This window comes from Heterodontus francisci, chromosome 2 (genome assembly GCF_036365525.1).
Source record: "Heterodontus francisci isolate sHetFra1 chromosome 2, sHetFra1.hap1, whole genome shotgun sequence".
Taxonomy (NCBI): Eukaryota; Metazoa; Chordata; class Chondrichthyes; order Heterodontiformes; family Heterodontidae; genus Heterodontus; species Heterodontus francisci.
This window is the reverse complement of record NC_090372.1, coordinates 98,875,337-98,899,724: the sequence shown is the minus strand read 5'-3', so window position 1 is coordinate 98,899,724 and position 24,388 is coordinate 98,875,337. Positions and strand designations below refer to the sequence as shown.

General features: G+C 42.4%; 1 protein-coding gene across 20 annotated transcripts in view; it reads left to right on the top strand.

The window, feature by feature from the left end:
• Positions 1–24,388, top strand: part of LOC137345926 (histone deacetylase 9-like) — a 1,063,883-nt gene that overhangs the window by 818,716 nt on the left and 220,779 nt on the right. The window contains exon 17 of one of the 20 annotated variants that reach the window (XM_068009313.1): positions 20,336–20,464. The exons of the other annotated variants lie outside the window; for them this stretch is intronic. Within the exon in view, the coding sequence (XP_067865414.1) occupies positions 20,336–20,341 (6 nt within the window). The 3' untranslated portion in view covers positions 20,342–20,464. Of the gene's footprint in view, positions 1–20,335; positions 20,465–24,388 lie in introns of those variants that run through there. 20 annotated transcript variants of the gene reach the window in all.

Sequence of the window (24,388 nt, the reverse complement as noted above, 5' to 3'; positions counted from 1 at the left end):
TTTAAAGGTAAATTGAATTAAAATAAATAAATACATCTCTTTTGCCATTCTCCCATCCCCCCAATAATCATTAAATTAGTTATTTGCCCTTCTCCCCAAAACACTTACATTTACCATCTGACCTTCCCCCCTCAAACTGTGCAAACTTTCAACTACAACCCCTCCCACCATGCCCTACACCCATGAAGCTAACGTGACCCCATTCCACCCCCCCACACAGCAGCAGTGATAAACTTACCTGCCCCCCTCCACACCTGTGTTGCGCCTCTTTTCCCTGGGCGGGGATCCGAAGGCACGGGAGTGCCGATTGCCAGGCTGAGGATCGTGGTGGGACATCAGGAGGTGATGTCAGATTAATTAATTCACTTAATTTAATTTGTTTAAATATTTAAATTCCGGTCCCGTCGCTGAGCGGTGGTGGGTGAGGGGGTGGGGATGCCGCCACGAGGCCTCGCCGCTACCGGTAATATTGGGCTGGACCAGCCCAGTGTCGGGGTGCATGGCAGCCCTCTCTGGGAGGCATTTTCTGCCCCCCCCCCACTGCGTCCCGCCACAAAACCCAACGTCAGGGGGTCAGTAAAATACAGCCCGAAATGTTATAAAGTTTAGTTGATATGAATAGCTTCTTTCCTAAATGGATCACATATGGAATGACTTGAATAAAATATTTTGCTAAAATGTTTGAGGCAGTGTAATAAAGGTTTTTTTTTAGTAATGAAAGCAATCTTGGTAATCCCAGGTCTTTGAGAGAAACAGAAAGCATCTGTGAATTTAGAATTTATTTTGAATGTAGAGGGACCAAGGGAAAAGGCTTTTGTTGATTAATAATTTCTCGTATGTCAAAAATAATATGTACATCGATAAGTTACATGGGAGATGAAAGTGATTTTATAAAGCAGATGACAGTGCAAGAATGTACTGTTACAACTGAGGTGGGAGGAATGCACTGTCTTTCTCTAGTTCCGAGTAGCCATATCCATGATTGGATCTTCTGGATCCCCACATGTCCTGCCGTAGGAATTTCATGGGCTATCTTTAATATTTCCTGGTGATACTTGGGCGGTACCACTATCTGGTGAACTTCCATCCATCCTTCATCCGCAGGTCTGTGAAGAGGTCTCCACATCCTCATCAGAATCCCATTTTTAATATAGTAGCATTCCGGAACTCCCTCTGCCGCAGCTTCGGTTTGAGCCGATTGTGCCACTTTATTTAACTCTGATCGGCTTGCTGAGCCTCAATCAGAGAAGACTTACTGAACATTTCCTTCGGATTATCCAAAGCCCCCAAAAATGTTTCAGAAAGCGAAATATCTGTCTGTAGTGCCAATTTGACCTCAGCAATGGAACTTGTTTAGCCATTGCTCGGGTCACTACACATGAAGGAAAAATTCCTGGAACCTTTTCCTGCAACTGCTCTGTCTCCTTGACATTGGCCTTTCCTTGACTACTGGAGAAGCTACTACCTTCATTCTGGTCAATATTTCTCCAGGAGTAGGTCAACTCTGTGTACAGCCAAACTATGGGCAACTCCTACAGTTACCATTCCAGGCATTAGGTGAACCAGGTGAACCCGATACAAAAGTACGGGTATATACGCCCCGCTGATACCGTTCATTAAAACCTTGGCATTCAATGTGCTCTCTGGTGGAAATGTCATGCCTTTCCCCAGCAAAAGAGTTTGGGTTGTTCCTGTATCCCTAAGTATAACTATAGGTTTACCTGCCTCATTTGAGGAATAAGGCATTACTTCTCCTTTTGACAAGAATTCCCTATAGCTCTCAGGTATCTTGTTCACGTTCCCCACAGTCACAGTGTTTTTTTTACTTGGCCTTACAGCTGCAGTCAGAGCTACAGCTTGATCTGTTGAACTCTCAGTCAGGGCCCCTTTCTCTACATTGGCGTTGTGTAGCCCAAGAAGTCCCATGGGTTTACCCCATATCTTCCAGCAATCCGCATAAAGTTGTCCCAATGGAGCAATGGTAACATTCACTCTCACCCTCCGCACTTTCCTTTCTGACCTGAGGAGGAAATCTCGGTACGTTCCCAGCTGTCCTTTCTCATCCCTGGATACTTGCCTTTCTTTCATCCTCCCACCCTGTATCCTTCTTGGGTTTGTGGGGTTGATGGAAAAAGGTTTTGGGCTTGTGGACAAGCTCGTAATCACCAGCCATCTCAGTTACCTGTTTGGCTGTTGAAACCTCCTATTTCTCTACATGGGTTCTTTCTAATGGTGGGAGTGAATATTTAAATTCCTCCAGGAGAACTATTTCCCGAAAGGTCCCATACGTGGCCTCTAGCTTTAGTTATTGCATCCAATGGTCAAAGTTAATTTGCTTTAGCCTCTCAAATTCTATACATTCTGTCTGCCCAGGCTGTTACCAGAGGTTCTGAAATTTCTCTGTAAGCTTCAGGGACCGACTCATAAATAGTGAGAATAGCCTTTTTTTGCAATCTCATAATCTGCAGAAGCCTCCTCAGAAAGCATGGCATAAACTTTATGAGCTCTGCCAGTCAGCCAGCTTTGCATGAACAGTATCCAGTTTTCATTCGGCCACCTCATTTGTTTATCTAGCTTTTCAAAAGAAATGAAAAATGCTGCTATGTCCCTTTCCTCAAACTTCGGGAGGGCTTGCACAAATTTGAACAGCTCCCCACTGGGTCCTGGGTTGGAGTCAGATTCTTCCTCATCAGAACTTTCCCTGGAGTCAAGACCATCCTTTTGTTTTAGTTCCAGTCTTTTAATTGGAATAGCCTTTCTCACTCCCTTTCTCTCTCCTGCCTCTCTTTTTCCTTTTCTCTTTCCCTTTGCAATTCTAGTTCCAGCTTCTGAAATGCTCTTTTTCCTTTTCTTCTCTTTCTCTTGCCTGCCACTCTTCCTGCTCCCTTTGAAATGCCGTTTCTCTCTCCTGCCGCTCTGCTTGCTCCCTTTGAAATGCCATTTCTTTTTCCTTTTCCTCTCTCTGAAATTCTAGCTCTACCTTCGTCCTGTCCAACTGAATCGGTGCCAGTGTTACCTTAAAATAAAAGCAAAATACTGCGGATGCTGGAAATCTGGAATAAAAACAAGAAATGCTGGAAATACTCAGCAGGTCTGGCAGCATTCATGGAGAGAGAAGCAGAGTTAACGTTTCGGGTCAGTGACCCTTCTTCGGAACTGGCCAGTGTTACCTTGTTTTCTTCCAATTCTATGTGTCCCCCTGGCTCTTTCACTTCAATCTTCAGCTGTCTGGCCACTAGTCTCCGAATTTCAGGTCTCCTAGCTTTTGATCTAATATCTACCTTCAAGTGCTCGGCCACACTTAACAGCTCATCAGCAGACAATGCCTTTAAAGAATCATGATTTATTCCAGACGGCTGCTCAAACGCACTTGCATCAAATGTAGCCATTCTGGTAGTGTAAACTTTTCCCTAATGCACAAGAAACCTGGCATTTTCCTTTTCCCCTTTTCAATTATTATTACCCCACTTACAATTGCACTTCACTGGCTTTGAGTTATCCCGGACTGAGCCCCCAGTTATGTTACGACCGAGGTTGAAGGAATGCACTGTCTTTCTCTAGTTCCACTACTCCACCGATCACAACATATATTTAAATGTTTTACCCAGTTACCGATACGGCCAATTATATACTTTACCTATATTCATTTCAGAATAAAAGTCCACCAACCAGATTTCTTTAATAACCAACAAAATTGTTGATTTATTATAAAACAAGACTTTTACAATAAAGATGTAAAGCTTATTAACGCTCAGTTTAAAATATAAAAGTATAACTATCTACACATCTAAAATATCCTAACACACACATACACACACCGTTTAAAGAAAAATAATAAAAAAATGAAAAACTGGCTCTGCAGAGATCAACTTTAAAAAAAAGATTTTGGCCAAGTTATTGTCAATTCTTGAAGGAAAGGGATAAGACGTCCAGTTACACATAGATTGGTGTTACTAGACACATGTGGTTGTCACTGGGATCTTTTTGAAGGAGTTCTGTTCAGGAGACATCGAGGAGTATTCTTGTAGGCGTTTTGGAAGTATTACTGTATCCGTGGTTTCAGCTATCACACTGGATTCTCAGAAGATTTTTCAAAACAGGTGGAAAAGGATGAGTTGGGTGGCTTCTCTTTCCTAACAGGTTACACAACAACTGAGCATTCAAACAGTTCAAGCCCAAAACAAAAAGCCAAAAACCCCTGACCACCATAAACCCCAACATGTGGCTTCTCTGTAAACAACTCCAATAGCCAGCAAGGCTCCTTATGATTATTTAGCTCTTCATTGGCTCTTCCAGTGTTTTTTTAAAACAAAGTCCCAAGTGTCCTTCCAGTGGTTCTTTAGAAAAACAACTCTAGGCATCTTCTCAGGTATTTTCCACAGTATTTAAAACACAAGTCCTCAAAAGAAAATGGAAGCACCTTCATGACAGTACTTTTAAGTTATCAATATTGTCATGCTTGGAAGGAGCTGTGATGAAATAACCAATGAATTGGAAGAATTATGAAAATAACAAATCAACTGTTAAACTGAACGACAAGAACATGAACCACAGACAAAATGGATTGGCGGTCATGTTCCCCCTCCTGTACTGGAAATACATACCTCCGTCTCTTGAGGATGAAACCTGTTAATCTCATCTGAAATAGCTCTGGGGAGAATTGAAAGGAGCAGCATTGCATATTGATGACCCCTATCTACATGAATGAAATAACAAAAGGTTCTAAAGACAGACTGACTTACAGCCCAAACCAAAATGAATAGGAGTGAAGTTGCACCATTATAACAGAATGGTCCCCATTCAGACATTAATGGATAGTTATGGTTTCCATATCCTGGTACATTGTGTGGTCACACCAGGGGAGAGTGCCATATGTCAGCTAACAGAAACTCAAATGTGACGGATTTTTACCTTAAAAATGTAGCCCTCTGGTGAGAGAGGGGAGATCAAGCCAAGACAACAGAAAGCCAGTTTCTAGCTAGAGGCTGTGAGAGAGATTCAGCTAAGCAGAAGAACCATGCTGAACAAAAACTGAACAACCACTACAGCAGAGAAATTACAAAGTGACTTAGACAGAGAGTCTCAGTGAAGGTAAACCAAATTCACACCATCAACTTTGGGCTGAGATTTAATCACTAGAATTCTACAACACCTCAGCAAGTTCAAGACTACAAACATCCAGGCCTGCACCTTTAAAAAAAAGACTTTCCTGCTCAGAAGACTCAGCAATATTCTGTAAACCACAAACTCCTATATCACCTTGGACTGTAAAGTGCATCCTAACTTTTTCTCTCTTTCTTTCTATTCTTGTGTATGCATGTGTGTATGTGAATGTGTGAGTGGGTGAAGGTTGCAACCATTTTGGAAATTGTTTTTAAAAATAGTTATCTTTTATTAACTATGAGAAAACTTGGCATTTGTTTGTTTATTTGGCCCTAAAAGCATTCAGGGACTAACACACCAATTTTAACAAAACACGACTGTGGTCAGTTGGGAGGTGAAAATTGGAAGCCACCCACATCACTTACCACCTGTTCAATAGTGTGGTACAATATTTAGCAGAAGAAATTGGTTAAATACAAGGGAACAAAACTGGACATTGTTTCATTCATTTCTTGGTTATGAATAGGGGCAAAAGGTTCAATTTTTCAAGGCTCTGTCGCATGCCCCAAAAGTGCCTGAAATACATTTGATGTCATATTGGTTTGGCTGATGTTCAGTTGTCCTTGATGTCTGCCTTGAACAGTTGTTAGGTCCATTGCAAATGCTAATGAAAAGTTTTATGCCTGTCAATGACCACTCTCCAAAATTGGTCAGGTACTGAGTGGAATATGTACTGGCACGCTCTGCTCCATTCTTCCAGTTCCTTCGGCAGACACCTTGATATGGAGCTAGGATTGCTCCACCTGGCTCCACAGAACTATTGCAGGCCACGTTGGCCCACACTCATGATCCTCCCATTCACCTCCTGCCTCCCAAGAGTTATAGTGAATTATAATTATTAAAAATCTTTCTCAAATTACAGGGCATAAAATGTTGGCAAGACTGTCATATGTTACATTCTGTTTTTTTCCCCAATCTCCACTCCTCAGCTAAGGAAGTGAATAGTTACTAAAACTCTGCCCTCCTTTAGGCGACTAAGATTCATGCAAGAGAGATCATGGTAATTGATCTTGCCTCCCAAGTTTTCTTTCAAACCTACAGGAAAGCACTTGGCTTCTGCTTGCTGCCTTCCTCTGACACCATAGCCATTGTTAGAAACATAAGGCCCAATTTTAACCCAGCCCACCTGATGTGGACAGGGTGGATGAGAGGTTAAAATTGCATATGTGGGCTCCCAGCATCTGTTCCCACACAGTCCTGTCCTCCACCAGTTTTTGGCTGCACGTCATGCACCCACCCTAGTCAAATGGAGTCCAAATTAAAAAGTCAATGTTGCACTCTGTTGATTTTATACCAGGCCCTACTGCATTTTAACTCCAATACATGGATCCCCTGCCCAGTCTCAGACCCGTCAGCAAAACCTAGTAGGATTGGTGACTTGAGAGCTCCTGAACAGCATAAAAGGTGACTCTTAGCTGATGTTCACTGGATCACAAGAGGAGGCAATTTTCCCTGGCTACTTCAGGTGCTAAAGAGCCTCCGAAATGGTTAAAATGGGGTCTTAAGCTCTAATGCTAGTTTAGCCCGTGTTTAGCGCAATACACCATCATGGTAAAGGATTTGAAGAGCATGCTGGTAACGGCCACCTGGAAGATCATTAAGCGACTGATTGACAATTAGATTGTCCACTGGTGCTCATTAAAGAGGGTGCATGTGATTTTGCTGGAAAGTACTTCATTTAATGACCCCTCCTAACATTGGCCAGCTAAACAATTGTTGCTGAGGATTTCGAGCACTACTGAAAGCCATGCTCAGATTTCAATGTTCACTTGCTGATTGAGATTGACTGACTACACTGCATTTGATGAGGACTTTTATGACACCTTGGGAAATTTTCTGGAACACTTTGACAAAACTTCACCAACATTCAATGAACATTTTCCGCAGAACTTCTCTCAGGATTTCACCTAAATAGAGGCAGTGCTGTGCTACTCTACCTTAATGAGCATCTTATAGGAGTCACCAGGAGAAATGGAGTGCTTGGTCATGGGCATTTTGCTGGAGGAGGACGTGAGGCCAGTCAGAGCAGCATCAAATGCTGGAGGAGAGAGGGACAGGAGGTCGAAGAGGGCTCTCAGCATGATGCCCTAACGGCCTTGGGTCTTAAGTCAGCATTACTCCTACATTCACATGACCCAAGATCAGTGCATGAGGAGGCTGTATTTTACCAAGGAGGTTGTCAGAGAGATCTGTGGCCTTGTGGAATGAAGACTCAGACATCGCAGCACAGCCAGGACTGCATTGCCTGTGACTGTCAATTTAGTACATAATTTATATGCTACTGGAAACTTCCAGACTCACAGTCGATATAAGTCGCATATTACCATCCTCTTTACACTTTTACATAAGGGAGGTTACTTTATGTAGTACAGAGCTAACTATTACAGAACTTGCCTCTTGTTGTTACAGTTACGGAGTGACACTGGCATGCAGTCACATGACTACATCCTGGCACTTAGATCATGAGCATACTAAGATCTTAAACGTACAATGCTCTTAAAGGCAATCACACAACAGCCACCTTTCACCATTAGAAATTGTAGACTATTAGTTATACCAAGACTGAATGTGAACTATGTAAGGTGTGCTCTCGTGCTTATGTCAGGGATGGTGCTGACAGAAGGTTCTTCAGGGCATGCTGATTACTGATACATTCTCCTAATATGTGCCAGTCTTTCACCACCTCACAGGCTGCATCACTTATTGGAAATTCTAAGTATTGAAAATGTTATCACCACATTTTGCTTATTCCATGCATAAAACCACTGGCAATCCAATGGGCCTGCTTCAAATTAACATCCGGAAGTGCAATGAGCTTAATACTTGTTGAAATTACACTGGACTAAACTTACTGGATTTCCCAAGGCTGGCCTTGATCACTTATGCGCCACAAAATTTTAGCTTATATTGGACCTGGTGCTGAGAGTTCACCAAATATAAAGAGAGGAGAGGAAACTGAACGCTCTTCATTTCTTAAGTGGCTGCAATCAAAATGCAAAGATTTGCAACCATTTTAAGGTGTAAGTGGCTAAAAATTGTTTTCAGCCTTTCCAAAGATTGCAAGTAGCTCAAATGTATTCTTCAATCTTTCTAAAGATGGTAAGGAGTGAAAGAGGTGGCTGGAAAAACTCAAGGACATGTGAAATAAGTGTACGGGCAGGAAATGGATTCTGTATCACAGCATTTGAACTCAGGGAGCTTCCACGATGCTTTTATACTCAGACACACAATTGTACCCTGACTATTTGCCCCTGGAAGGAGTGTGACAAGGTGGCTCCTGGGAAACAAGAGATATACCCTGCAGGACTGGCTGATAACAACCCTGCACAATCCCACCTTGCTTGAGCAGCGCAGTTCCAGTTGAAGCCAGAGTACAACCAGGATCCCTTTGGACAGCACAATAGGACTGCTCAAAGGAAGCAGCAGAAGAAAGAGGACCACATCAGCAGCTTGCAGCCAGAGATGCAGCGGGTAATCTCATAGGTCAGCAATTCAGCTGTGCATTTTACATCCCTGCCCTGAGAACTTATCCCCTCTCCATAACAGTCCCTGTTACTTTCTTTCCCATTCACTGGGCTGGATTTTACCAGCTCCCCGACATTGGGGGCCGTGGTGGTGGGGGGGGCTCAGAAAATACTTTCGGGAGAGGTACTCCACAGGTCTCGACATCGGAAAGGCCCCACCCTAAATTACTGGCGGCTGTGAGGCCTCGTGGCAGCCTCCCTGCCACTTGGCGACAGGAATCCCATTTAAATATGGAAATAAATGTTAATTAATAAATGTTACCTCGTCACGACAGTCATCCTGCTCCGATATTCCGGCCGGTTGCTGGAACCCCTGTGCTTTTGGATCTCCGATTGGAGATTCGAGGTGGAACACTGGTTGGGAGAGGGGAGGAGTTGTTTTCAGGGCGGGGGGGGGGGGCGGGGGGAGCGGGGAAAACGCTTGCGATTGGTGGAGGGGATGGCGGGAAAGGGTTGAAGGTGAAAGTGAATAAAGTTCAGAGGGGAAAGGTCGGGATCAGAAGATTAGTTTTTTGTGGGGGGAGTGGGCAACTAATAAAGTTTTCACCATTGTGGGGGTGGTGGGAGAGGGGATTGGAACTGTTAATAAAATTGTCAATTTAATTTTTCATGTTCTGCAACTTTAAAAATGTAAATCGAACTGAAGGGCTGGAAGCCCTTTAAAAATGGCGCCGGCACCTGCGTGGTGGCGCCGGACATCATTGCCAGGGACGGAGCGCCCGCCCCCTAACGTCATCAGGGGCGGTCGGACCATGTAAATGAGCTGCCATGCTAAATAACGCGGTGGCTCCGCAGCGTACATCTCCCGCAAGCGCCCCGTGTTTTTGCAGCTCATCGCTGAGGTCGGCAGTGAGCTGGAAAAATTCAGCCCACTACATCATGCAATAAAGAACATTCATACTATTCAGACAATTCCTATATCAGTGACGTTCTGACACTGTAGGTACAGAAGCTGGTGTTAAACCACACTGGAGACCAAAGTGCCAAATATGATAAAGGTGATGAATTTAATGCCAAACATAATAAATGCCCTGTGTACATTTCACACCAAAGTGTTCAACCCATAATGTTTTGCTTTAAAGAAAATTTCCGACCTCTACTACTGCAGTACTGGCACTGGCCTCTGCTGTAGGTGGCGCTGCGGTATTGCAGAGCTGCGACCCTCCAATTGGCCGACAGCTCTGGAGGCAGAAACTCATTCCTTAAAGCGATGGTGTCCCTGGCGGCCAGCAGTTAATTAGCTGCCCACAGTTAAATTGCAACAGGGGTCCGATGGAGGGCCGAGACTGGTGCGCCCCCTGCCTTCTGCCCCATCCTCAGCACCCTTGTTGCCGGAATAAAATCCGGCTGGGTGAGAGTTAGTGAGTATGCGTGGAGAGCTGAGTGTAGATGTGTGTGGCTGCGCTAGTGGATGTGGTGAGAGGTGTAGAAGAAGCAAGATGGATTGAGAATGGGGACATGATGAATGTAAAAGGAAGCGAGGAAACATTCGTGGGAATAGTTGGTGTTTGCACTATTGTTTATATGTGAGAAAAGAATGGTGAGAGTGTTTGGTGAGAAGAAAGGAATGAAAGAAGTGAGTGTGCTTGAAATAAGCAAGGGAGATGTTTTGGAGTACCCTTCTTATTAAATGGTGAAGGATATGATGAAGTGCAGATACTAGTTGTAAAAGAGATTGAGAGGTGTATTGTTAGGTTCTGGTGAGAGAGATGGAGAATTGAAGAGCTGTACTCACTTGTGCTGCTTTTGTGAGGTCATTAAACCTCTTGGAACATTGGACCCAGGTCCTGGGAATGATAGTGTTGGCCCCGGCACTATCAGCCACCTCTGTCCAGGGCCAATTCCTCTTGTCCCTCACTTCTTCCACTAGGATCTCTAAGTAAGCATCAGGAAAGTGGAGAGCAACCCATCGCCTCATCTCTGCAGCCAACAAGTCTTCCAAAGTTGTTGAGTGAAAAGTGCTACCAGGTTTAGCAGGTCCATCTCTACTTCAAGTACAGTTGGGAAACCTGCTGAAAATTGCACAAATCAGGGAGGACTGCCTGAAGCTGCATGAAGATATGGAGTGCACCCTGTCCTTTAAATGTTGATGACGCCTAGTAGCTAAAATGTTCTTGGCCTCACGCCAACAGCAGTTTGCCTCCTCCCCATCCTCCAACTTCCCCCACCTCACCCATTCATCAGATTTCCACCACAAGTTAAAATCATGTCTTTAGTATCAGGGAGATTATGATCCCGAAAGTATGTTTTTACTGTATTCCCACTTTTATTTCAACAATAAAATAATAAACTCTCAGTTGTGTAAAAATCATTTTTTTATTTGAATTACACAGCCTTGGATTATCAATTTATTTCACCAAGAATCAAGGCATTTCTGCCATTTTGCTCTTAATTTAAGGAAATGTTATCATTGTTGAGAATTGGGATGTGATATTTCAGAAAAAAGTAGGAAGAGAAGAAAATTGATGAGAAAAATAGAGAGAGTAAAACGAAAAAAAGAAAAGCGTCCATGGTGCAAACTCTTTTACACATACATCATTATATTAATGAAGCATTTCTTCCTTGCTCTAAGATGATACCAGTTTAAATATTGAATGATATTCCTATTTGCCAAGTCCTGGAAAGAGCTTTAAATCAGGGTCAAGACATTAATTTGAAAAAAAAAAATGGGCCACTATGATTTTCCAATCCTGACACAATCTAGAAAAGCACTCCTTGATTTGTGCAGTGTTGGCTGCACATCTTGGGGGTAATTTAGATTTTGGGTGATAATACAATCCGGGCAATATCAATTCAGTCACCAGTTATACATTTCTCCCAATTTTCATTTGTATTGACTTCAGAGATGTAGAACTGGCAGCTGAATTGATATTGCCCATTTTATATTATCACCCAAAGACAAAATTATGCCCCAGGTGTGATGGTGTAATCTATGCTGTCATTTCTCCCTCGTACACTCAAAATGGTGGATGTGCCAACATAAGGTGAATATTTCAAAAAATGTCTTTTTTAATTTATTGGAAATGCTACAGTTATCACAGTAAGAGCAATACTGAAGAATAGAGCACACATTCAAACCATTTCAATAACAGCATTTGTGCCCGTGAGGCCAATTCATGAAGAAATCCTTTTTTCTCTACCCCATTTTCTCCCATTTCCCAACTAGCCCAGGGACACATGCCAGCTGTATTGTTTGAACTGTTGCCCCAGCTGAGATTAACTAACTTAACACAAACCAGAAATTGAATGTGGGATCTTCCTGATTTGTACTATTGCACATGATGCATTTTCCCACTCAGCTATTAAGATAGATAGAGAACCTTCCTTTAAACAGTACTAAATTTTGGGACGTGCACCTATATAAGAGCTCTAGTGCCAAATATAAACTTCCAAAAAGTAATTAACTTCATTATCATTGTATCGTACATATAGACTAAATGGACCTTGGTCTTTTCTCGTATAGCAATTCCTATGTTTCTAACTAGATTTTGCATTTTTTGAATTTTACAAACGCTTTTAGGTTCTGCAGCTTAACTGTTAAAAGCCCAATGGGATCTGATGACCCCCAACAGTAACCCCAGTCAGGTCACAGTGGGAGAAATTCCTGTAGTGCACTGCACCCACTTGAATTCTGGAAATGGCATATGTACCATAAATGTGTTCAAAAATGTGCTATTTGCTTTCAACTTTAAATATTTTATATGCTTACAAATCATATTGTATCACAAAATCAGACAATATTGTTTTTTCACATTGTACTAATACTCCTGTACTGCTATGGTCACCAAATCACAAATGTGAGGAAGAGAATCTTCCGACCTCTTAAGAATAAAGGATATTTAATTAAATTGACTGCTTAGTTAATGAAAATTTAATTAAGTCATTTATCTGTCCGAGATCAGTGCTGTTTTCTTTTAATAGTGTCTAGCTTTTCTCTAGCAGCAGACTTCAAAAAGTTCTCTGGAATGCCATTGCTAAATGAGTTATCCTTCACCATATATCTAACATAAATAGCCCAAGGAGCTTCTGAAATGGAATCATAATGTCAAAAAATTCTTTGAAAGTTTTGCTACACTTTACTAATATTGTATTTCTTTAATCGCTGCTCTTTTTGTGTTCGCCTGACCTTGCTACACTGGGCAGAAAGCACGCTGCATTATCAAAGCCCTTCACCCCTGAGAGTGAATGGCCCTTTTGGAGACTTCCTGCCTCTGACAGCTGAAAGGAATTACTATAAACACTGTTTGCTGTCTTGCGGGCACTGTGCTGTCCGATTGTTGTGACTCTTCTTTATAGGGGTTGTAGTGGTCAGTAATTGCTTAACATTAAGAGAATGCCTCATTTAGAGATAATTGATTTATTTTGAGAGAGGCCACAAAAATGGCCTCATAATCAATAGATCATTTTGTCAAAACATGTCTAACTTCCTGATCTAAAAAAAAAGTCAATAACAAAGCCTGTGTTCATATTAAATGGTCTGGGAAAGAAAGAAGGGTGACCAGATTATTTGTGGGAATGTGATATGTAATGTAAAGGATAAAGTCTGTATCATCACAGTGAATAACATTCCATAGAATCAGCACCATCAGAATATGAGTGTCTTGAAGTTAACTTACTACTTCAGAAAAACTGCTTTTGACTTATTTGGGATGTGTGTAATATGCTTGGACAGTGCACTCAAAACACCATATGGGTGATTCACAAATTGACTGGAAATTCAAAAAAAGATCCTTCTGGATAACATTCTATTCCAAGAGAAGGGAGGGAATTCTGAAACAATTGCCTAATATTCTCTTTTCTCTTTGCTTGTATGTCCTGGTGGCTGTACAGAGTAGCACAATATAATTGGTATAGAGATGTCCATAATAAACAGATCCTATGGTGAAATAAAGGGAAAGAGACAAAAGTGACTGAAAACTTCCTGTTCACTGCCAAAATATTTTCAGCTGTAGATTCCAGTTAACTCTACCTACACTCTGATGTAACCTTTGCATTTTAGATATTGCATAAACTATATAAACATTTCATATTTTTGAATTTTCACAACTCCTTGAATTATTTCAGCATCCTGTATAGATTACATAGAATTTTACAGTGCAGAAACAGGCCATCCGATCCAACAGGTCTATTCAGGTGCTTATACTTCACATGGGCCTTCTCCCACCTTACTTCATCTCAAATTATCAACCTATCCTTCAGTTGCTTTCTCCGTCATGTACATACATAGCTTCCCTGTAAATTCCTCAATGCTATTCACCTCAACTAATCCATTTAGTAACAAATTGAACATTCTAACCATTCTCTGGGTAAAGAAGTTTCTCCTGAATAACCTATTGGATTTATTAGTAACTGTCTTACATTCATGACCACTAATTTTGGGCTCCATAAGTGGACACATCTCTATGACTACACTATTGAACCCCTTCATAATTTTAAAAACTTCTCATTCTTCCCTTTTTGAGATAAAAGACCCCTGCCAAGTTCAGTCTTTCCTAATAGTTGTACCCTCTCAGTTCTGGTATTATCCTTGTAATTCTTTTTTGCACTTTCCCTGGTGTTTCTATATCCTGTTTCTAATTTGGAGCCCAGAACTCCACAATACTGTAGCTTTGGGTCAAACAAGATTCTATGTAAGTTTGACGTAACTGCTTTCCTTTTGGATTCCACTCCTCTAGAAATGAACCTCTGTGGTTTGTTTGCACTTTTTACCCTTTTCAGTTTTACTGTTGCAAACACTTCAGACATTGCTTGATAATATAAAAGGAATAAAGTGCCAACAGAATGCAGGCTCCTTTTATGAAAAACAGTATGGTCACATTAGTTTTGGACAAGGTTGAGTTCTTGGACAAGCCAACACCAGTCTGCTTTACCATAATTTAATATAGCATCAAACACGATGAGGTGGAAATTGGACCTCAATACACCCATTTTGCACAAGTAAAGCGGGCACACTGTGTACATTTCTGAAAAATCCCCCATGTCCAAAGGATGCTTAAAAGATATTGAGGCCATGATTGGATCAGGCCATTTTTCATGTATCCCTAGTGGCTACCTAATACACAGATTAATCTCTTAAATATGCAAATAAGGGACCTGTTTTAGGTCCCCTTGGGGAAATTGGATTTCACAGAGTGGTGCAGCCACTGGGGCTAGCAACAAAAAGTAAGTTCTTTAAAAAAAATCTTTTAAATTGTTGCTGTGGAGCCTGGAGGGGCAGAAGTACAATATCTCAATCGCCTCCCTGCTACATGTTGACCCACTGTCCAAATGGATGAACTGTCTGGAAGCACGATAGGTGCTGGCAACACGCCCAATTAATATAAATGAGGCCAAAGGCCCAAGGTCCAACCTATGACCAGCTTCGGATCTCCCAGTAGGAGCGCTCACTTCATGTGCAGTGCCCATTTCAGGCCTGAATGAGGGCCTAAAGGAATTTTAAGCCCTACGGTCTTCAAATTGCTCTCTTAAATAGTAGTTTCGGAGTGGTTAGCATGGTTGTCTGAAATTTATTTGTCTGTTATTTTAGTGGAGATGTTAGCTAATTTATTTCATATGGATTCATGTCTCAGTTAAAATAGTGACTACTTTAAGCCTTTCTATGCTAATATCTTACCTGATTTCAAGGCTTGTCATGTGCTGCCCAGCTTTAATAATGCATGCTGTTTGAATAAAATAATAAACTGAGTCACAAAAAATTTGTGATTGGATGATATCAATACATTATAAATTCCATCACTGTACATTATTTTATGCATAAATATTATAATGTTTCATTGTGTAATATTGTAAATACTATAAACAATTTCTTAATACCTTAAGAAAAATGCTGTGACAAATAACTATCTCCTTAATATGAACTAAATGAGGTAAAATGCAGAAGAATGTCACAATATTTATATCCAAGCTCTGTTCATCTTTGTGTTTCAATATCACGAGACTTCCTCATTTGAATTGGTGATCGGCCTCATCATTTAGGGTATATTATGGAACCCAGGAAAATCCAATACTTTTGGAGCAGAGTCCTGGCGAAGGTGACAGTAGATGATATATTGCTTCATTCATGTAAATGAAATGTAAATATCCATTGAACCTGCTCATATCTGCAATGGAAATAAGCAAAGATTCCACTGTCATTCATAATTCTTTGGCACAGAATTATGAACATTCCTATTTTAAAGTATTTTTAGCCAGAAACTGATATTCTCACCTACAACAACCAAGGTGACTTCACTTTTCAATCACTTGCTCTGCACAGTCACTGAACCAGATAAGATGGCAAGATCGACTCCAGGATTGTAGAGCATTATAGGTATCAATGGACATGGAGAAGGAACTTTGACAGTTTCCATCAGCCATTTTGAGGTGTATAAATGATCTTTGGAATGAGCCGTTTTCAGTAGCAATGGCATTCAAATGACCCAGCTAAGGATGAGAGCACCACTTGGAATATGCAGAAGCCAGCATCAAGGTCAGCTTGGCAGGCTCCTCACTGTGATGACATAGAGCATTTCAAAGGCTACTCTTAGTTTCTTGCTTGATGAGCTAGGGTTGTTCTCAAACAAAAGCTAAGTCTAGTTTGCTTATCCCAAATGAAGACACTGGAAGAGCAGCTTGTCAGTGAGAAATCCTGAATGTTGTTACAACTAAATGCAATGCCAGTGATGTTAAAATATTTTGCTAGTCATCACTTCACCATTTGGTGTCGCAATGTAACTCATGCTGTTGTCTTCATGGAACATTCAAGTCATTTACTTTGTTAGAAAGTGCAGATCAATAACACACAAAAGAAGCTGAACTCTGATGAGGATGGGATGGCAGTAAGATAATCTGGGCCATTCCAGCAAACAGAACCCACATATCTAAGATGATTGCAGGAAACCTGCATAGTACCAACATTGGCTGTGACACATCAAGGACAGCAGAGCAGAATGATTACTTTAAAAGACAACATACATTTTGTTCAATCGCCTTTGAAGAACATTCAGGCTCAATAAAGAAATTTGGTACAGTCACAGCAAGCACTGGTGTTAGAGTTCTCTCAAACTTTCTAGGGAATCTTAACTGCAGAGAAACAAAGCACCTTTGGTGTAAGTGATTTAATCTAGTCTCAGTAGGATTTTTTTTCACACTACTGTTTCTGTCACATTATTAACCTTCTGGTAGTTGTCAGATAGCAGATTAAATAGACATTTTTTTTTAAGTGCTCATAGGTTCCAGATGTCAAATGAAATTTGTCACGAGAGTTAAACTCTCCAATCTTCTGGCAAATTTGAATCTTGATGTGTAAATTAACAACATATTTCACACCAAAATCTGAAAATGTTCCATTCACAGTAAAGGCAGCATGGATTAACTTCTTTGAGCATTATTTTAGAATTTTACAGTGCAAGGTCTTCAGAATTCATTTCAGGAGCACTCTAATAAATATTGGACTGTGCTTTATTTTGGAGAAATGTAATAAGAAGGCTTTTGATAAGGTCCCTCTTTTGATAAGAGGTTAGTGTGCAAAATTAAAGCACATGGGATTGGGGGTAATATACTGGCATGGATTGAGAATTGGTTGACAGACAGGAAACAGAGAGTAGGAATAAACGGGTCCTTTTCCGGGTGGCAGGCAGTGACTAGTGGGGTACCACAGGGATCAGTGCTTGGGACCCAGCTATTTACAATATATATTAATGACTTGGGTGAGGGAACTAAATGTAACATTTCCAAGTTTGCAGACGACACAAAGCTGGGGGGGACTGTGAGCTGTGAGGAGGATGCAAAGAGGCTCCAATGTGATTTGGACAAGTTGAGTGAATGGGCAAATGCATGGCAGATACAGTATAATGTGGATAAATGTGAGGTTATCCATTTTGGTTGTAAAAACAGAAAGGCAGATTACTATCTGAATGGTGATAGATTGGGAAGGGGGAGGTGCAACGTAACCTGGGTGTCCTTGTACACCAGTCGCAGAAAGCAAGCATTCAGGTGCAGCAAGCAGTTCGGAAGGCAAATGGTATGTTGGCCTTGATTGCAAGAGGATTTGAGTACAAGAGCAAGGATGTCTTACTGCAGTTATGCAGGGTCTTGGTGAGACCACATCTGGAATATTGTGTGCAGTTTTGGCCTCATTATCTGAGGAAGTATGTTCTTGCCATGGAGAGAGTGCAAAGAAAATTTACTAGGCTGATTCCTGGGATGGCAGGATTGACGCATGAGGAGAGATTGGATCGACTGGGCCTATATTCACTAGAGTTTAGAAGAATGGGAGGGGATTTCATAGAAACCTATAAAATTCTAACAGGACTAGACAGGCTAGATGCAGGGAGGATGTTCCTGCTGGCTGGGGAGTCCAGAACCGGGGGTCACAGTCTCAGGCTATGGGGTATGCCATTTAGAACTGTGATGAGGAGAAATTTCTTCACTCAAAGGGTGGTGAATCTGTGGAATTCTCTACCGCAGAAGGCAGTGGAGGCCAAGTCATTAAATATATTCAAGAAGGAGATAGATATATTTATTAATACCAAAGAGATCAAGGGATATGGGGAGAAAGCGAGAACAGAGTACTGAATTAGATGATCAGCCATGATCTTTTTTGAATGATGGAGCAGGCCCAATGGGCCGAATGGCCTACTCCTGTTCCTATTTTCTATGTTTCTAATTCTTTCAAACCTGGCAAACAATGATTGGTGAAAACAGATATGTGGGGCTGCCTTTTGTGTAGGAGACGGGGGCGCCTGGTGCCAGGCCGAAAAGATGGGGGAAAACCTGCTTCTGCTATTTCATGCACCCCCCTCTCCCCACTGCCTGACCCGGAGCGATCCTCCTGCATTTTTAAATCTAAGTTTCAGGAGCTGGGATCCCTGTCCCTTTAAAGATGGGGATCCCGCCTCCAAGAGCCGCCGGCCAATCATAGGGCCAGCAGATCAGCAGTATCGGCAGCGCCACCAGGAGTGGCAACCACTGCTGGTAGTGCAGAGACCTTGGACACAGGCCCGGCGCTGGAACCCCGGACCACAGGTAAGTGAGACGGGGTCACCAGGGCCAGTCCAGAAGGTGCGGCAAGGGCGGTTGTGGGGTGGTCGTGCAGTCCAGGGGGAGGAGTGGTCTCGCTGGGTAAAGTGGGGTTCCTCCATGGGTCACAGATTTCCCACATAGGAGGGAACCACTCCCAAGCCCACAGGGAGGGCGCCATGTTCTACAATGGTGGCAGGAAGAGGCCCTTAATTGGCTGTTAATAGGCCACTTCAGGGCCTCAATTGACCTCTGTGTGGGAAGGCCATCACCGGCCTATCTGGCCCCATGGAAGATTGCTTGGCGACGGGCCCTCTTCCCCCGCCACCCGTTGCAATACTCTGTGCTCCTCCACCTCCAACTGTGCCTCAGGGGGCCACATAAAATCCTGGCCATAATCTGAAAGAATCAGGACTGCATTCGGTGGCGGTTGTAAACAATGGCGGTCTACCTGTGCAGACCGCATGTCGCAGAGCCGGTGCGAAATTGAACGGGGCGGCTCATTTGAATGGGCGTCGCGGGTTGCCCCCTCCCCGCCTTCCCCCCACAATGACATGGAGGGGGCGGGTGGTCCATTATTGACAATGATGTCAGCAGCCTTTGCACAGGCACTGATGCCATTTTTAAAGGATTTCGAGCCCTTTCATTTAATTTAAATATTCAAAGATATAGTGATTTAAATTTGATTCAAAAACATTAAATAAATGTTTCCAACCCCTCTCCCACTTCCCCCACCCCCATAACCATAGAATTAATTCTTTGCCCTCTCCCCAACCTTACCTTGTGCACCTGACCATTCCCCGCCCCCGCCACAGTTTATAAACTGTGAACTTTACCCATTCCCACCATCCCCTACACTAATCAGATGAGTTTGACCCTATTCCCCCCACCCCACACTGAAAAACTTACCTGCTTCCCCCACCCACCAATGTTCTGCCTCGGATCGCCGGACGGGTATCTGAAGGCGCGGGAGTACCGGCCAACGGCAGCAATATTGCTCTGGAATGGGTGGTGGAAGTGGATAGGTTATTTATTCTGTCATTAACATTATTTTGCATTTGTTAATTTGCCTTCCATCGGTGAGTGGCGGGAGGAGCCGCCACAAGCCTCGCCGGCAATATTGGGCCGGGCCTCCCTGGCATCGAGGCCCGTAGTGGGCCTCTGCCAGAAGCATTTCCTACCCCCACTACAACCCCCGACATCGGGGTGGGCTGCAAACTCAATACTACTAAATTTTCTATTTTAATTTAATTACAATATAATTATCATATACATGTAGGAATTTCTAAACTATGGATATCAAAAGTTAACCTCTTGTCAGCCATGACACACAAACCGTTTTTACACAAATGAGGTCCTCCACTTAAGTAAGTATCGAGTAATGAAATTAGAACCAAGCTATGGCCTCCTTTCATTAATACAGTTATTATGGGGGAAGTTTTAACCTGTTAGGATGGACGAATGTTGGTGCTTTGGCATTTAAAGAAGCAGAAAACGCTGGTGTGTCGGGAAGCTGGCAGGAACCTGCCAACTTCCGCATTTAAATCGTGTGCATTTGTTAGTGCTTGGGAAACCCCCATGGGACAGGCAGGTCTGTGATTAACTTATGCTAAAAGCCAATTGACTGTATCTTTACTCTTGAATTCTAGCTTTAACTACCAGTGCACAAAGTTTCCTGGACTGTCTGAAACTCGGCAAGTTGAACCAGGCAGGAGGACAATGGGGAATGATGGGGCTGAGCAATGGACAGGTTGGAAAGCCTTTAAATACTGAGATCTGACAGCCACATCTTTGGCGAGGTGAAAAGCTTTTGCTCACAGGATTTGTTCTTAACCTGTGTTTTTACTGCTTTTGAGGTTATTTCCAAGACTTTGGAGGTCATTTCTGCTACCTTGGAGTTTTTTTTGCCTTTGATTTGTATTTCTTAACTGCAGCCTACACAGCAACATGGGAGCAGCTTATGCAACTCTAACTTGCATCTCTGAAGAAGAACAAGGGAAACAGCACCAACAACACCACTAACAGCAGGAATGGTGGTAGACAATTAAACAGCTAACTGGACGGGGAGGCTTCACAAACATCCCATATTCGATGATAGTGGAGACCAGCATGTTAGTGCAAGAGACAAGGCTCAAGCATTCGCAGCAGTCTTCAGCCAAAAGTACCAAGTAGATGGACCATCTCGGCCTCATCCTGAGGTCCCCAGTCTTCAGCCAATTCGATTTACTCCACATGATATCAAGAAACGACTGAAGGCACTAGATACAGCAAAAGCAATGGGCCATACATATGAACATACGAGCATATGAATTAGGAGCAGGAGTAGACCATTCGCCCCTTCGAGCCTGCTCCGCCATTCAATAAGTTCATGGCTGAACTGATTACTCCACATTCCCACCTGCCCTGATAACCTTTCACTTCCTTGCTTATCAAGAATCTATCTCCCCTGCCTTAAAATTATTCAAAGACTCTGCTTCCATCGCCTTTTAAGGAAGAGAGTTCCAAAGACTCACGACCCTCTGAGAGAAAACATTTCTCCTCATCTCTGTCTTAAATGGGCGACCCCTTATTTTTAAACAGTGAACCCTAGTTCTAGATTCTCGCACAAGGGGAAATATCCTTTCCACATCCACCTGTCAAGACCCCTCAGGATCTTATATGTTTCAATCAAGTCGCCTCTTACTCTTCTAAATTCCAGCGGATACAAGCCTAGCCTGTCCAATCTTTCCTCATAAGATAGCCTGCCCATTCCAGGTATTAGTCTAGTAAACCTTCTCTGAACTGCTTCCAACACATTTACATCCTTCCTTAAATAAGGAGACCAATACTGTACACAGTACTCCAGATGTGCTCTCACCAATGCCCTGTATAGTGCATAACCTCCCTACTTTTGTATTCAATTCCCCTCGTGATAAACAATAACATTCGATTAGTTTTCTTAATTACGTGCTGTACCTGCATGCTAACCTTTTGCGATTCATGCACGAGGACACCCAGATCCCTCTGCATCTCAGAGCTCTACAATCGCTGACTATTTAGATAATATGGTTCTTTTTTTTTCCTGCCAAAATGAACAATTTCACATTTTTCCACATTCTACTCCATTTGCCAGGTCTTTGCCCGCTCACCGAACCTATCTATATCCCTTTGTAGCCTCCTTGTGTTCTCTTCACAACGTACTTTCCTACCTATCTTTGTGTCATCAGCAAATTTCCCTTCATCTAAGTCATTTATATAAATTGTAAAAAGTTGAGGCCCCAGCACAGATCCCTGTGGCACACCACTCATTACATTTTGCCAACCAGAAAATGACCCATTTATGCCTACTCTCTGTTTCCTGTTAACTAGCCATTCTTCTATCCTCACCAATATATTACCCCCTACACCATGAGCTTTTATTTTCTGCAATAACCTTTGATGTGGCACTTTACCAAATGCCTTCTGGAAATCTAAGTCCAATACATCCACCGGTTTCCCTTTATCCACAGCACATGTAAAGAACTCAAAGAACTCCGATAAATTGGTTAAACATGAATTCCCTTTCACAAAACCATGTTGTCTCTGCCTGATTACCTTGAATTTTTCTAAATACCCTGCCATAACGTCTTTAATAATAGCTTCTAACATTTTCCCTATGACAAATGTTAAGCTAAATGGCCTGTAGTTTCCTGCTTTCTGTCTCCTCTTTTTGAATAACGGAGTCACATTGGCTATTTTCCCATCTAATGGAACCTTCCCCAAATCTAAAGAATTTTGGAAAATTAAAACCAACGCATTAACTATCTCACTAGCCACTTCTTTTAACACCCTCGGATGAAGTCCATCAGGACCTGGGGACTTGTCAGCCCGCAGCTCCAACAATTTGTTCAGTACCACTTCCCTGGTGATTGTAATTTTCTTGAGTTCCTCCCTCCCTTCCATTTCCTGACTTGCAGCTAAATCTGAGATGTTAATTGTATCCACTATAGTAAAGACCGATGCAAAATACCTGTTCAATTCATCTGCCATCTCCTTATTATCCATTATTAATTCCCCAGATTCACTTTCTATAAGACCTCACTTTGTTAACTCTTTTCTTTTTTAAATATCTATAGAAACTCTTACTATCTTTCTTTGTATTTCTAGCTAGCTTTCTCTCGTACTCTGGTTTTACCTTCCTTATCAATCTTTTAGTCATTCTTTGCTGTTTTTTATATTCTGTCCAATCTTCTGATCTGCCATATATCTTTGCGCAATTATAGGCTTTTTCATTAACTTTGATACTATCTTTAACTGTTTTAATTAACCACGGATGGCAGGTCCCACCCTTGGAATTTTTCTTTCTCATTGAAATGTATCTATTCTGTGTATTCCGAAATATCCCCTTAAATGTCTGCACTACATCTCTATGAATTATCCCTTAATCTAATTTGCCAGTTCACTTTACTAGCTCTGCTTTCATGCCCTCATAATTGCCCTTACTTAAGTTTAAATTACTGGTCTTGGACCCACTCTTCTCTCCCTCAAACTGACTGTAAAATTCAATAATTATGATTGTTGCTACCTAGGGGTGCCTTATCTATGAGGTCATTAATTAAACCTACCTCGTTCCACAATACCAGGTCTAGTATAGACTGCTGTCTGGTTGGCTCTAGAACATACTGGACCCTGACAACATCCTGGCTCGAGTACTGAAAACATGTGTTCCAGAACTAGATATTCAGATTTTTAGATTTAGAGATACAGCACTGAAACAGGCCCTTCGGCCCACCGAGTCTGTGCCGACCATTAACCACCCATTTATACTAATCCTACACTGATCCCATATTCCTACCACATCCTCACCTGTCATCTGTCCCTATATTCCCCGACCACCTACCTATACTAGGGGCAATTTATAATTGCCAATTTACCTATCAACCTGCAAGTCTTTTGGCTGTGGGAGGAAACCGGAGCACCCGGAGGAAACCCACGCAGACACAGGGAGAACTTGCAAACTCCACACAGACAGTACCCAGAATTGAACCCGGGTCGCTGGAGCTGTGAGGCTGCGGTGCTAACCACTGCGCGACTGTGCCACCCCAATTCAATGCCACTGGCCAAGCTGTTCCAGTAGAGCTACAACACTGGCATCTCCCCAACAATGTGGAAAAATGCCCAGCTATGTCCTGTCCACAAAAAACAGTCTGGCCAATTACTGTCCCATCAGTCTACTCTCACTCATCAGAAAAGTGATGGAAGGGGTCATTGACAGTGCTATCAAGTGGCACTTACTCAGCTATAACCTGCTCACTGTTGATCAGTTTGGGCTCTGCCAGGGCCACTTGGCTCCAGACCTTATTATCGCCTTGGTCCAAATACGACAAATGAGCTGCATTCCAGAGGTGAGATGAGTGAATGCCCTTGACATCAAGGTAGCATTTGACCAAGGATAGCATCAAGGAGCCCCAGCAAAATTGAAGTCAATAGAAATTAGGAGAAAATCCTCCACTGGTTGAAGTCACACCTAACAGAAACAAAGATGGTTGTGGTTGTTCGATGCCAAACATCTCAGCCACAGGACATCGCTGCAGGAGTTCTGCAGGATAGTGTCCTAGACCCAACCATCTTCAGCTGCTTCATCAATGACCTTCTCTCCGATGTAAGGTCAGAGGTGGGGATGTTTTCTGATGGTTCCACAGTGCTTAGTAAAATTTGAAACTCCTCAAATACAGAAGCAGTCC